This window comes from Dipteris shenzhenensis, chromosome 32 (assembly GCF_047967505.1).
Source record: "Dipteris shenzhenensis isolate YYH24624 ecotype China chromosome 32, Dip_SZ_1.0, whole genome shotgun sequence".
Classification (NCBI taxonomy): Eukaryota; Viridiplantae; Streptophyta; class Polypodiopsida; order Gleicheniales; family Dipteridaceae; genus Dipteris; species Dipteris shenzhenensis.
The window spans coordinates 3,807,045-3,822,936 of NC_141627.1; the positions used below are offsets into that span (position 1 = coordinate 3,807,045).

Sequence of the window (15,892 nt, forward strand, 5' to 3'; positions counted from 1 at the left end):
AATGTTCTTCAAGCTGCTGTAGGAGAACCCGATTCTATTCCATAAGATTCGCCATCATTCCTTGAGCACTTGATGGAAGCGTATCTTGTTGGTTGTCTCTCTCCTCTTCATAGTCTTCAAATCTAACGTCTTTCCCCGAACTTTCCATGGCGGTTGATTGTGTGTCCTTTGCAGATCTCAACACAAGCATACACTCGCAGTAGTGAAGCTAGATACAGACCAAAGCTCGATACCAATGTAACATGCAACGGTTATCTAATCGTGTAATCACAACAAGATCTTATTTAAACCTTAAGTAAGGAAATAGCGTTATGCACCATAGAGAGAGAAAGGAGATGAGAGTAAAGAGAGAATGGAGTCGACAACCAACCTGGTGGCAACATTGGGCTACTAAGCATACTGACCCAACCACTTTTAAGACAAATTTCGTCTGGGAAACGTTTGTTAACAATCTCAAAGCCCGTTTTCTACCGCCACAGTATATGCTTAACTTGGAGGATGAGTTTTCTCATCTCTCACAAAATGGTTTGCCCGTGTTGTCTTACAGTAACAAAGTCATCACACTCGCACAGTAGTTGGGCGTGTCTAAAAGCACTAAGATGAAGCAAATTATTTGCGGATTGGACACTGACATCCGTTTTTCCTTGGAACTTCGACCCGCCCGATTACGAGCAGGCGCTAACTCTGTCACATGCACCCCTGCACTTGGGTGCAAGACGATGATTTTTTGTGATTGACCATGTAGAAAGTCATCATTTCCTTCACCTTTTGCACCACAAAATGCTTCCCTCTATCGCTAACCAACTCAATCGGGAAACCAAATCGACAAAACACATCCTTGTATAAACACTTGGTTGTGGAGCGTGTGGTGTTGTCCCACAGTGCCCAAGCTTCCATCCACTTGGTGCAATAATCTGCGGCTGCCACCACATAGCAATTTCAGGTCCATGCAGCCGTCGCAAGCTTGAAGGGACCCATCAAGTCTAATCCCCTTCTAGAAAGGGCCCAAAGGAAGCATTGGTTGCATCGGCATGCGATCTCGGTCCAAAGGCTGTCCTAGCCATTGACATAGATCGCACCACAACACAAATCGACAGGCATCTTTTTGTAGTGTCGGCCACCACAACCCTGCTTGCAGCACCTTCTTGACCGTAATTGCTCCTATAAAGTGACCACCTACCACTCTGCAATGTGTCTCTCTGAGCATCGCTTCCTGCTCGTGTGGTAGCATGTACCGCAGCAGAACATCCGTCAAATGTCTGCGGTAGAGATGACCACCAACCACCACTTTGAATCCGTAGCTTTTGAGTGCTAACCGCTTCCATTAATCCTTCTATTGAGATGATGCGCGTATGTTGAGAATCCATCCATATGCGAGCTGTAGGCTTGATACATGCCCAATCTCTTGAGCTGTCGTGGGGACAGCCCAACTGGTGATAGCTTGAATCTTTTATGGATCCAATCAAATCCCTTGAGTACTAATGATGTATCCCAGATATTGGATTTCCAGCAACCCAAACTCACTTTTCTTTGCGTTGAGATATAGCTGGTTATCGCGCAATAACTGTAGAGCACATCGCACATCCTTAATATGCTGCTCTACTGTAGGGGAAAAGATAAGGATATCATTGAGAAAAATGAACAGGCACTTTCCAATTTAATCTGCAAATACCCAAAACATCATCTTGTTGAACGTGGGTTGTGCATTCTTCATACCAAATGGCATGATGACAACTCGTAATGAGCTCGCTCTTTCCGAAAAGCCGTCTTTGGGATGCCAGCTTTAAAAATCCAGACTTGGTGGTAGCCACTCTTCAGATCGATTTTTGAAAAAAACTTTGCACCATTGAGTCTTTCCAATATATACTCGATGCGGGGCGCGAATGGTGAAGATGACGGTCTTATAAACCCTGCGCGCAGTAACTAAGATATGCTCTAACTCCCCCTCTATAGCTTGCAACTGGTACACATCCGATGCCTAGCTATATTGATCATCTTGTGGATACAGATGCTTTGCATGGTTTAGAGATTCAAGGAACTAAACCCATGATTGTGCAAGCTTATGCTGATGATTCCTTCTTCACTCCTAAATGCTCAGAAGGATCTTTCACAACTCATGAGTGCGTTGACTCCATACGGTTTAGCTACTGGCCTACATGTCAATTTCGAAAAGTCTAAGTTGCTGCCATTGCATGCTAAATTGGCATCATCTTTTGAGGCCAAGGAAAATTGTTTTGCCCACTCAGATTGTACGTCATCTTGGATATCCCTTGGGATGGATGGTCACTTGCCACCAGCAAACGGATTGGGTACTTGAAAAGCTTAAAAAGAAATTGGAATATTAAAAATTATCTACTTGGCCGCTCCATGTTCGACTTCATATTACCCAATCCATTTCGGTTGCCTACATACAATTCTTTTTGCCATTGATGATGTTTGGCATGAAGGATATTGCATATTTTATATCTACTCTTTTTTTTATTTTTTTTATTTTTATTTTTTTTGGTTTTATGTCTACTCTAATGGAGACCTTTTGTTGGTCAAAGCATGGTCGTAAGAGCATTAGATTGCTCTCGATTCAGCGCCTCTGTTCACCAAAAATGCATGGTGGTCTGAATATTCTCAATATTCATATACACATTTTAGCAAATAAAGGCAAGATGATGCTGGAATTTACGCTGAGAAATCAGCCTTGGGCTGCTATGATGCGTCACTTGCTCTCATACCTATCCACTCATGCATTTGGCTACTCGCAACCTTCTCAGTGGGATTTTCTGTTTGGATACATTGATGGCAAGTTAAGGGCTGTCCCTTTGTTTACCGCATGTTTTCGGACTGGAAGTAGATTCTCTCTCGTCTTAAATAGCAAGAGCCTTGGCGCTCTTATTTTATCAGTTTTAAAGGGATAAGGACTTATCGACCTTTATGGCAGTACCTTACAGAGATGCTTCAATCTTTCATGCCAATTCCAAGACTTGAACTTCAATATCGTCTTGAAGATTGGACTTTGCAATGTCAAGGCTCACTCACTCGTCCTTAATGTTGGCTCACATCACGGTTGCTAAGCTTTATAAGGTTTTGATGCCTTCACCTTGGATTTCAGATAGAGCAAATCAGATTTGGTGTATGCATCGTGATGCCAGATGGTGGCAGAAAAGATTAAGGCGACTTTGGACTTCCAGATTTCTTCTCCGTCAACAAGTTTTCTTGAGGCGTCTGATGCTTGGTATCATTCCATTTGGTCAACTATTAGCTTGCAGACATATTGCTCCTATTTGTCACAGATGTCAGGCTCCCCAAGAATCTCTAGCTCATCTTTTTTGGCATTGCCCTGACACTCGTGACTTTCTTTATTTAAACCTAAGGGCTTGCTTTCCTACAGCTTCCTTTGGAAAGTTTTTTTGGCTGTTTGGAATCCACCCAAAGCCACAAGGCTTTGATCTCTTTTTCATGTGGGTTCGTTATTGGGAACTCTGGAGTCTCTGGAAAGACCGTAATAATAGAGTCTTTCAAGATCCCACTTTCTCCAAGTGTTCCTTCATTGAGGCAATCTTTCTTTGATTGCCCGCATGCTCGTAAGATAGATCATACTTTTTTCTTATCTGAAAATGAGATTTTCTGATCTTGTAATTGTCAGCCCCTTGTTTGGGGACTGCTCATTGTAATATAAAGCCTGATGGATTTCACCCCCAAAAAAAGTGTGTGCGCGTGCTTGTGTGTATACACTAATATTACATTCCCATTCCCTTTTGTACATACATACATAATCATAGAGTCTTTCGAGATCCCACTTTCTCCAAGTGTTCCTTCATTGAGGCAATCTTTCTTTGATTGCTTGCGTGCTCGTAAGATAGATCATACTTTTTCTTATCTTAAAATGAGATTTTCTGATCTTGTAATTGTCAGCCCCTTGTTTGGGGATTGCTCATTGTAATATAAAGCCTAATAGATTTCACCAAAAATAAAGGTGCGTGCGTGTGCTTGTGTGTACACTAATATTACATTCCCATTCCCCTTTTGGTACGTACACACACACACACACACACACACTTACTTTCATGAGACTAGAATCTTACCCAAAAAAACTTATATAAGCAAGCAAAACACAAAGGAAAGAAGGGAGTTTGTGAGTGACTTCAAGTAAAATTATGAGTAAATGAGAAAATAAAATGAAAATAACTTAGTAAGCAAAGCTATTCTTATATTCTCATCAGGTACCCAAGCATCAGCTCCCATCTGTGTTTCGAAAGTTTCCACGTCACATGTTTGCTGTCAGACGCATATATCTTGCCCTCGGTGCTTCCTAGCACTTCGCATGGCCTACCTGGCAATGTGCTTGGCACTTGGCTTGATCACATGGATCAGCCAAGTTCCTCCTGGTCCTATCATGACAAGCTCATTGGCTTCTCCTTGTGCGAGGACCTCATAGATTGAGCAACTCAGGATTTACCTAGAACCCTAAAGGTGGAGATATCCAATAAAGATTATTAATCATTAGGTACCCTATTAACCAATCATTAAGCCTCAAAAAAACATGCTTTTTGGGACACAAAGGCAGATTATTCATTTTCCGAAGACAGCACAATTTTACTAGCTTACTATCACCCTTTCGGTGATTGATACTTGATGGGCCTCTCATATGTCTGCAGAGAGAAAATTTGTCCCAAATCTTCTTTTCTAAGTTTCTAGCTGGTTTATAAATGGCTTAAAACCAACAAAAGAGGCCATTATTTCCAGCCACCTAAAAGGCACCATCAAAAAATTGAATTTATCATATATAAATCACTGGATGGATACACAAAAGCTTGCAAAAACTATACTATGCATCACCTCTCCTTTTAAAAAGGAGTGATTATTCCTCTATGTTTTTTACGGGGGTTTGCTTTCCTTCTCCATTGTTTACATGACATATTGTAGAGGGTTGCTAGACACCTCTAGCATGGCTTCATCATATAAATCACTAGATGGATACACACAAGCTTGCAAAACCCTATCCTTTCCTTTTAAAGAGGAGCGACCATTCCTCTACGTATTTTTACAGTGGTCCTTCTCCATTGTTTACATGACATATTGTAGAGGTGTGCTAGATACCTCTGGTCCCTGTAAATGCGGTGTATGAGCTTGCTCTTGTTAGAAATGACCCAACAGAGGGTACACACAGCAAAAGACTTATAGTAATGCCCAGGAGCTCACACAGTGTGGGTGTGGGGTGTGGAATCACAAACTTCTTTACTTAAACGATGAAGACAGAGAGAGAGAGGGAGACACAAGAAGTGTGGGTGTGTAAAAGTGTTGAGCCACACCACAAACTCATAGGTTTTATTAGGATTAGGCTTTCACCCTATGACTGTCTTAAGACAGTCATAGGTGTCATAACATTTTAAAGGGTGGCAATGTGCCTTTACCCCAACAACCTCCCACCTAAAGGCCAATGTGCCTAAAGGGGAGAAAAGAATAAAAAATTACAGCAATATACAGTTACTGTGTATACAAGACCATAAAATAAGAATGATCTCATCCTAATCCCATGATGTGGCGACAATGTGCAAACCGCTCTGTAGGCAAGCTCTTAGTGAGCAAATCTGCAGGATTATCATCAGTATGCACCTTCACAAGCTCAAGTCGCTTGTCTTCCAGTACCTCCCTGATGAAATGGTATTTCACATCTATGTGCTTGGTCTTCTGATGAAAGACCGGATTCTTTACCAACATGATAGCACTCTGACTATCACAATGCAAAACTGGCATATCTCCTGTAATGCCAAAATCTCCCACCAGCCGAGTAAGCCATATTGCTTCCTTGCAAGCCTCAGTGGCTGCAACATATTCAGCTTCAGTGGTTGACAGTGCAATGCATTTCTGCAACCGAGATACCCATGATATAGCACCTCCTGCAAATGTGAAAATATAACCGGTAGTAGACTTCCGGTTATCTGCATTCCCTGCATAGTCTAAATCTGTAAAACCATGCACCAATGCATCTTGCCTACCATAGCATATGCACAAGTCTTTGGTACCCTTGAGATACCTCAAGACGCCTTTCACTGCTTCCCAGTGCCGCTTGCCTGGATTTGCCATATACCTGCTGATGACTCCCACCGCAAAAGCAATATCCGGACGAGTGGCAACCATGGCATACATCAAAGAACCAACTGCAGATGCATACGGAACCTTGGCCATTTCAGCCTTATCATCATCTGATCTGGGGCTGTCCTTACTGCTGAGTTTTAAATGTGGAGGCAACGGCGTACTAATAGACTTCCCCCCCTCCATTTTAAACCTTTGCAGTACTTTGTCAATGTACTCCTTCTGTGACAGAAACAAAAGTCCCTTGGACCTGTCACGAATAATCCGCATACCAAGAATATGGTTTGCATCACCCAAGTCTTCCATGTCAAAAGACTTATGCAGTTGTTTCTTCAAAGCACTAATCTCCTGCTGAGATTTGCTGGCAATCAGCATGTCATCCACATATAGAATGAGTAGCATCAAACTGCCATCCTTTGCCCGTTTGGTGTACAAGCAATGATCGGTTTCACACCTATGATACCCTTGGGACTGCATGAAGGCATCAAACTTCTTGTACCATTCTCTTGGCGCCTGCTTGAGCCCATACAAGCTCCTCTTGAGCTTACACACAAGCTGCTCTTTCCCTTTAACAGCATATCCCTCTGGCTGACTCATGTAGATCTCATCATGGAGATCTCCGTGAAGAAAAGCAGTCTTCACATCCATCTGACATAAATCCATGTCCTCATGAGCAACAAGAGCTAACACTGCTCTCAAAGTAGTCATCTTGACTACAGGGGAAAAGATCTCATCAAAGTCAATGCCCTTCTCCTGCTTAAATCCCTTGGCAACCAATCTGGCCTTATACCTCGGTAAAGCATTTGAATCCACTTTGACTTTGTAAACCCACTTGCACGGCAAAACCTTTCTGCCTGCAGGTAGCTGCACCAAGTCCCATGTATCATTTTGAAGTAGGGAGTCCATTTCTGACTGCATGGCTTTCTCCCACTTCCTTTTCTCTGTTCTTCCCATAGCCTCCTTGAAGCTGGAAGGCTCACCACAATCTGTCAGCATGATAAAATCAGCCACATTATTGGCTCCTGGAACAAACCTGTCAGGAGGCCGTTGTACACGGGTGCTCCTCCTAACAAAATGTTCCGGATTAGGCTGCTGTCTAGCCTGTTCGTCATGCATGACGGGTGGCTATACCACCATATTTGGCTGTTCTACAGCGCCATTTGCTGGCATATCCAGTGGTGCATCATTGGCAAAATTGTCTGGCTGACTTTCAGCCTGTATACCCTCTTGAACAGGGTTACCTACAGCAGCCTGCTGCTGCATATTAATGGGCATTCTTTGCTGTCCGACATCATCATAAACAACCCTCCTGTATTCCACAGGTTGCACGGGTTCTTTGTGTACACTATCCTCTTTAAAGATGACGTCATTGCTGCGTATAATCTTCCGTTTGACGGGATCCCATAACCTGTACCCCATTTCACCTTCGTCACCGTAACCCATGAAGATGCATCTGAAAGACTTTGGCTCCAGTTTGGTGCGCAGTTCTTTGCGTACATGAGCAAAGCACTCGCAGCCAAACACACGTAAGTGCTTATATGAAGGTGGCTTGCCAGACCACACCTCCTCTGGCACTTTCAGCTCCAAAGCCTTGTTCGGCGACCTGTTAATTAGGTGAACTGCTGTTTGCACGGCTTCTGCCCAAAAGCCATGGGGCAATGCAGCATAAGACAACATACATCGAACTTTCTCCTGAATAGTTCGATTCATCCGCTCACTCACACCATTTTGAGATGCATTATGAGGGGCTGTGAGTTCCTGTTTAATGCCCTTAGCTTCGCAAAACTGTACAAAAGCATGTGACACATACTCACCCCCATTATCGGATCTGAGGCATTTCAGCCTGCGTCCTGTCCGATTCTCAACCTGAGCGACAAACTTCTTGAAAGCATCTAAGGCATCGCTTTTATGCTTCAAGAAATAGACCCACACTTTGCGTGTGGCATCATCAATAAAAGTAATGAAATACTTTGCACCCCCTAGTGATAGCTGTGGCATCTCACACAAATCAGTGTGCACTAGATCAAGCGGTGCTCTATTCTGGGGAGTTCTCCTCTTATGAGGAGTCATAGAATGCTTTCCAAAAATGCAATGATCACAAGTAGGCAAATCTGAAAATGAAAGAGACGGCAAATAACCCAAACGTGACAGTTCTTGCATTCCTTTAACGGACATGTGTCCCAACCGGCTATGCCACAATGAAACCTTTGGCAGCTCGGTTATGGCAACAACATGATTACCTACACTGGAAACATAAAGAGGGTACAAGGTATCACTCTTATAACCCTCAGCCACTACAACCTGGCCATCAGTAATCACCCATTTGGATTCCCCAAATGTGGTGTGGTAACCACTGTCATCCAACAAGCCAGTGCTAATCAGATTTTTCTTGATTTGCGACACATGGCGAACACCATCAAGCATAAATATGCGTCCATCAGGGAATACTATCTGTATACTGCCAATCCCTGCAATCTGACATGCATAGTTGTTCCCAAGGTGAACAACTCCATGAGTACCTGTGTAGGAAGTAAACCACTCCCTATGAGGAGTAACATGAAAAGAAGCACCTGAATCCAGGAGCCAGGTGTGCAAGTCATGGCCATCAACAACCAATGTATGTGCAATTACAGCAGAAGAGCATAAAACATCATGTCTGTCACTCTCACTGTCCTCTGCTGCAACATTCACTGCATCCAAGTCATCTGCCTTGGCCTTGCCTTTGCCTTTGCTTCCACTGCCTGCATCCTTTGTCTCAGCCTTCTTGGCTTTCTGATCCCGTATAAACTTGAAGCACTTAGACTTCACATGTCCCTTCTTGCCACAGTAAAAGCATTCAATATCCTTTTTGCCACGGGACTGACTGCGGGATTTGGACTTGCCAGCAGATCTCCCCTTCTGCTGAGTCCTACCTCTTTCCTGTACCTGCAAAGCATTGGAAGACTTGCTGCCCGCATTATTCTTCCTGCTCATCTCCTCCATAAGGAGAGAGCTCTCCACATCAGCATACATAAGAGTGACATTTGAATTAGACAGGGTGGTCTTGAAAGTGTCCCAACTCTCAGGGAGCGTACACAACAAGAAAGTAGCCTTGAACTCCTCATCAAGGTTCAATCCCTGTGCAATAAGCTGTGTAAAGATGGCATTGAACTCACTCAAGTGTGAGGTCATAGCTGTACCTTCCTTCATGCGAAGGTCGACAAGCTTCTTCAACCAATAAACCTTACTGGCTGAGCTCTCTTTTGGGCATACAATTCTTCTAGCCTCTGCCATAGGCCATAAGAGGTCTTTTCAGCCTGAACATTGAACACAAGAGAATCAGTGAGAGTAAGCATAATAGCAGCCCTTGCAGACAAATCAAGCTCCTCCCACTCATCATCTGCCATCCCAGATGGCTTGACACCCTTCACCCTTATGGGCTTAGAAATCTTCTTTAGCAGAAGTACATTCAAACACTGTTCTGCCCATAATGCATAATTGTGTGCCCCTTCCAATTTCTTTATGTTCAGTATTGAAGATTTACTTCCCCCTGATGCCATATCAGATAAGGAAAGTGCCTGACTCCCTGTAAGTCAAAAATGACTAAATAAAATTCTGATTTCTCAGAAAACCTGCTCTATCAAGAGCCAGGAGCACTCACAGTAGTGCTGTTTTTTTACTGTCAAAAAAATCTGCAGCAAAACAGAAAATTTTCCCTCCAGTCACTGTACCTTCTGACACACTGTACCGTGCTCAAATAGGCATAAAACAGTAACTTCAGAATGCTGCAGCTGTTCCACAAGTGCTTTATCAGTGCATCATCATCTGACGAAGCACAAAACACTGCTGTCCTGGACACTTCTCCCACCTCAGATGAGGTATTGCACTGATTTTATATGCATAAACCACTTGTCATACACTGTTTTGTCCATTGAAAAAGGCTCCAAACACCTCAGCCTGTCACAAAACCTGCAACAAAGTATGGGGCAAATCCCAAACAATCACCCTTCTACCAGGGGGATAAAAGGCATCTGAAGGTCACCCTCAACACTGAGGTAGCATACAAAATACAGCGCTCTCCTAGCACTTTCACCTGACAATGTAATGCATAAACGGCCCTCTGTACACAGTAACAACACAGATCCCAACGTACAAACACTGAAGAGAAAACCTTTTGAGCACTGTCAACGATGGACAATTAGGGACCGAGTAAACTCGATGCGCCCTGGCCAAGCGTGGCTCAACTGAGATTTTCAAAGTGTCGTACACAGAATGTGACCTGCAAGAAATGTCACTGAATACACTGCGGAAACAAGACCAATGTGGGCACCCTAGCTCCACACTGCCTCAAGGCATACACTGCATACACTTCCAGGCAAAAGCCCTTTGAAATTGTCACCTGAAAACTGAGATTTGCACTCAACAAAAGCATAAAAGCCCTCTGCAAAATCAAGGCATTTGACCTTCCCGAAACAAAATAACTGTGCAACCACCACACAGTGTGGCACTAGTCACCTCAAGCACGAGAGACACGAGTGTACTTGCTGTACCTCAAACACACAGTTTTGAGAACTGAACAAATTCCGGGAATGAAGAGCAGAGTGCTCTCTCTTTTCCTTCTTTCCAAAAATAAAAAATCTGTGCCTGCTGTACCTGCGCAGGGTACCTGCTGTACCCTGTACCTGTGCAGGGCACAAATCCAAAAAAAAAAATTTTGAACCTCCTGTCGCAGCGTCCATACGGCCGCGCCCGTACGGTACGGCTACCTGTACGGCGTCCGTACAATCGGTACGGATGGCCGTACCTGTCTGGTCGACGCGCTGCACGCAACCGGTGTTGCGCGCTAGTCGCGCTGGCTGCGCGCGGCCGGTGTTGTGCGGTGCGCGCACTGGCTGCGCCCGCGCAACTAGCAGCAACTAGCTGCTGCTGCAGCTAAAGCTGCATGAGCAGCTGCTCCTGCGTTGGTTGCTCGCCCCGCACGCTCGCGCTGCCCCGCTCGCTGCTGCCGCGCACGAGGCCCGAGGGGAGAGGGGGGGTAGACCGGAGTGGAGAGGGAGAGGTAGAGGCTCTGATACCACTTGTGAGGGAAAGAGTGAGGGAGTGGAACGATGAAGACAGAGAGAGAGAGGGAGACACAAGAAGTGTGGGTGTGTAAAAGTGTTGAGCCACACCACAAACTCATAGTTTTTATTAGGATTAGGCTTTCACACTATGACTGTCTTAAGACAGTCATAGGTGTCATAACATTTTAAAGGGTGGCAATGTGCCTTTACCCCAACACTTCCGCACACCATCCTGGTACACAGGTCCATCTCTGGTAGCACCTTCTGGCACCACCATCTTCCGTCACATTCCTGCCTTTGAACTCGATCAATCCAGCCGTCACGATCTTCCAGTTTTCCCCCTCATAATGAGTGAACAACCTGGAGTCTTTCAGGCACCATGCTCTGAGGGTCTGTTTCAACCCATCGTCCTTCCTTTGGCAAGGTCTGCAACAAAAGTACATCTCCAGATAACCTGGACAACGAACTTTAAATGTACCTGACTGAACCTGAGTCACCCTCCTTCTCACAAGCGCACAATCCTCCAGTCGTGGAAGTTGATTCCCTAGAGCTTCTGAAACAGGGTCATCCTTCAGCAAGGTCCCTGCCTTCAGGCTCCCACACCTGTGAGCCTCCTACTTGGGCTCTGATACCATGTTAGAAATGACCCAACAGAGGATACACACAGCGGAAGACTTATAGTAATGCCCAGGATCTCACACAGTGTGGGTGTGGGGTGTGGAATCACAAACTTCTTTACTTAATGTGCATAAAATAGGTGTGCATACTCATCAATAGACAATGAACCAGCCAGATATAGAAGACACCAAAACTTATATATTTCCATCCAAAACTATGGACACAATACAAAAGAGATAGATCCAGAGTCCCACCAATGGTGTGGTCCTCTGATCTAACCACAAGGTCCTTCTCCTATCTGCCGGCTATCTCTAGACTCGAGCCCGCGTGCTCCACCTCGAGCGTCTGTAGACTTTCCGTCCAGAACGGTCCTCTCCACCTTGCTGTCTGGAAACCAGCCTAGGTGGGCTGCCACTTAAGCTCAGTCTGCAGCTCCTTTAGGGTCACCTTCACCTCCTGTGTATAGGCCCAAGGCTTGCCTTCTTGCTGCTCCTGTCTGCTGTCAGAGGGCTGCTCCAGAGAATGTGATCACAACACCTTGCTGCCCTAGAAGACAGCCAAGGTCCAGCCTCTAGGCACTCAGTCTGCAGCTCACCTTCAACTCTCCTTCACCCCCAGTGTGAGGCCCAAGGGAGTGGCTCCTGGCTGCTCCTCTCTGCTCCTGCTTTTGCTGAACTGTTGGATAATGAATGAGGGCTGGAGGCCCTCCTTTTATAGGCCCAGGGGCCTGTCATAAAAACCGACCAGTCTGTCCCAATCTGGGCCGACTGGACAGACCAGGTTGGCTGGCCCAACCTACCTGGTTGGCTCAGCCCAAACAGCCCCAATAGGGCCCTTTACTGGCCCCACAAAATCACCCTCCTGGGCTCTCTTTTCCAGGGCTTGCTGGCCCACGATTCCATGCAGGGGCTGAGCCCTTGGCCAGCCCTAGATAGGGCCTGGTTGGCTGGCTTTGCCCAGCCCAACCAGCCCTCCATATGGGCTGCCTTGTGCTGCTCCATCCCCTGCCATGTCAGCGCCTGTTCCCTGCTGGTTCTGCCCTCTGCCAGGCTCTCTCCAGCCACATATGCAGCGCCGTACTGTTCCGTACATTGCTGATGTCATCGCGCCTTTTACCTGGGACACCCCGCCAACCATGAATGCTCCAGATCTGTCCCAGATCCACACATCCAGGTAATCTCTCTTTGGGCACATCCTGCCCTAGGTCTCCCTCCCCCACGCTCTCCTCGCTCTATTTCAGACTTCGATCTCATAGTCCTTTTTGTCTTTCACATATCTTACTAAATCTTTCCTTCTTTCTTTCTATATCCCATCAAGGCCTCTAGATAGTTCCATGGTTAGTAGTCACCAATAATATTCAACTTTGGAAAAACAGTACAAACGCATAACTATCTTACTCTTTGCAAATTTTTGACGCCTGCGGGTATCCTTCTACAAGTTGCAATTCCTCCTGGAATCAAACAATAATGTGCATATGAACAGAAATAATGAGGCACTAATGCAAGCACAAGAATGCCTAAAAGAAACAATATATTCCAACCTTTTTTCAAGCGCAAACAGTGCCGAAGTCATGAGCCTTATAAAAGCTAGTGCGACTTTAATTTGATTCCATATTCACATAATTGAGTATAATAAGAGCAAATTATACACTCAAAAACGATTCCTTTTAGTACACATAGCTTTTCCCATCAAAATTTCACACGTTGTGACAATTATGTCAATGACATGGAAACAAGCCTAATAGATACCAAATTTCTATGATCCAATGTAAATGTCCTATAGTTTAAAGTAGAAAAGGTGGCTCCTGACGTAACAAACCTGAAATTGTTTGTGTGATTTGAAGAGTTTTTGGAGGGTAAGGTAGATTGAAGGAGGAAACACAAGATCATAAACACGCTGTTTAAACCAATATGTGTGTAAATCAAATCTTCAAGATGGTTACCGATGAGGACAGCAGCTTGCTGCTGGCACAATACCTTAGATAAGCACTGAATATTAGAGTCCCACACTGAAATGTGTACCCAATGCGAGTAGTAGCTAGACCCAAGCCTAGGTGTATTGGAGGTTCTACTCGAATGCCAAAGACCTACAAAACAACCACAAATTAGAAAGACCTGGTTGAGGGAGCACACCTCCCAGATATACATCCAGTATAAAGGATCACTTCTGAGCCTAAAGGTTAGCCTAGCATTGTGTCATGTCCATGTCCACACCCCCATGTCCCATACCATGAGCAGGGGTTAAGCTAGACTTGGTGTAGTCCTACCCTAGGTGTAGTCCTACTCTCGGTTATAGTTCAAAGCTACTGAAACAAGGCTGCTCTGATGCCAAATCACTGGCATCCAAGTCAAGCACAAATGGTTTACTCGGATCCACAATGTGCAACACAGGTGAGGTAATCATTGCATGCTTCAGCTCTTTAAAGCATGCTTCCATAGCATCCATCCAAACAACGAGTCTATATTTAATATCCCTTTCTCACCTCCCTTCAAAATGTGGGGGAAAGAAAGAATAGAAAGCAATCCTATTAATGTCCACGAGAGACCAACAGGCCTATGGGACAGCCACTAATGCATCCGTTCAAGGAGAACACGATGCAGCTTCCAAGGTGAGTTCTTCATCGTAGGATTGGCGAAGAAGCTTCATTCGAATAACCCGTGTGCAGGGTTGATTCGGTGCGTGCACCTTATGGTAAGGTGCCATTCAAAGAGTTCAAAGGATTCTGGAGTTCTTCGATTGGTTAGGTGCGCCCCCAATTGTTATTTAAAAATTTTACCTTGCCATGTCCCACTTGGCATTCGCTTACTCCACCACCACGAGACTGCTCTCAGGTTTTGCTGCTGGAGCCTCTTTGCTTCTCTCTCAGCTCATTCCCTGTCCACAAGACTCAGCCCTACCCGTTTCTCAGTCTCCTGCTCACTGCAGCAGGCAACAGCCTGCAGCCTGCCCTCTCTCAGCCCAATACTCAGCCCCCTCTCTCAGCCTGCTGCCCTCTGAGCTCTCTCTGCACACACTCCACCCTCAGCCGTTCAACCTTGCCCTCTCAGTTCAGCCCCCGTCCACTAGCTTTTGTCTTGTGGATACACGACTTCGTTGTATTCCCGCCCCCACTTGAAGCCGACCACTCATACCTGGCCTTCCATATCTCTGCTACTATGCAAGTCACAAGAAGAGCCCCCCTTGCACTTGCACGTGTCCAGATCCACTTCCTCAACCCAGTGTACGCGAGTCACTTAGCCAGGGCGCTCCCGGTCCTACTCGATGATGATATAGACCTCGCCCCCACCTCGGACACCCTTGTCTCAATGGTACAGGACGCTGCCACTTTCTCACGACCCAATCCATGCAAGTCCAAGATGGGAAGATGCCTCAAAACCCTTGGTTTGATAATGAGTGCAGAGAGGCAAGAGCCTATCTCATACGGGAGTAGGCCTTAGGTCACTTGACGTCATCTGAGGCACAGAGGATCTTTAGACGACTGACACGCCGCAAGAGGCGGGCCTTTCTCACACACAGGATGGATAAGATTGTCAGATCTTTTCAAGGAGGAGACCCGCGACCATTGGATGGGGGTTTCTATCGAAGGGGAAGCCACCTATCGCCATCATTGAACCAAGTGTGTGGCACAAGTATGCATGTTCCCTCTATGATGCCCAAATGCAGACACCACTCGACATGTCCTCTATGCCCAAGCCCGCCACTTGTCACTTGTTTACCACACAAAATGTACGGGATGCACTCCGTTGACTACACAACTGGAAAGCATAGGATCATGAGGGCCTACGGACTGAGTACTCTGCACATGGGTAGGAGGTTTTAGCTCCGGTCCTAGTACAGAAGTTCAACCAGGCTATTTGTCACGACTTCCCACCTGCTTGGAGCACCACCACTTCCGATGCACAAAGCCGGGTACCCTATGGAGACTGGAAACTACCGCACCCTCATGATTGGCCATACTCTAGCCATAGTTTCCACGCGTTTCGGAAACGGGGGTGCGGAGCACGGCGGGAAACGGCGTTTCGGAGTTTCGGCCTCTGGGAGGAAACGGGAAAACGTTAGGGTTTAATACATACATATATAATTAATAAAAACATTACAAAAGCTTGAAAAATAGTAAATACATCTTTGCTCAAGTTCAATATAAA

General features: G+C 45.5%; 1 protein-coding gene across 2 annotated transcripts in view; it reads right to left on the reverse strand.

The window, feature by feature from the left end:
• LOC147880193 (guanine nucleotide-binding protein subunit gamma 1-like) overlaps positions 1-15,892 on the reverse strand; it is a 74,836-nt gene that overhangs the window by 25,110 nt on the left and 33,834 nt on the right. For both annotated transcript variants that reach the window (XM_087371302.1, XM_087371301.1), the window contains exon 2: positions 13,145-13,197. In XM_087371302.1, the coding sequence (XP_087227428.1) occupies positions 13,145-13,197 (53 nt within the window). The remainder of the gene's footprint in view (positions 1-13,144; positions 13,198-15,892) is intronic.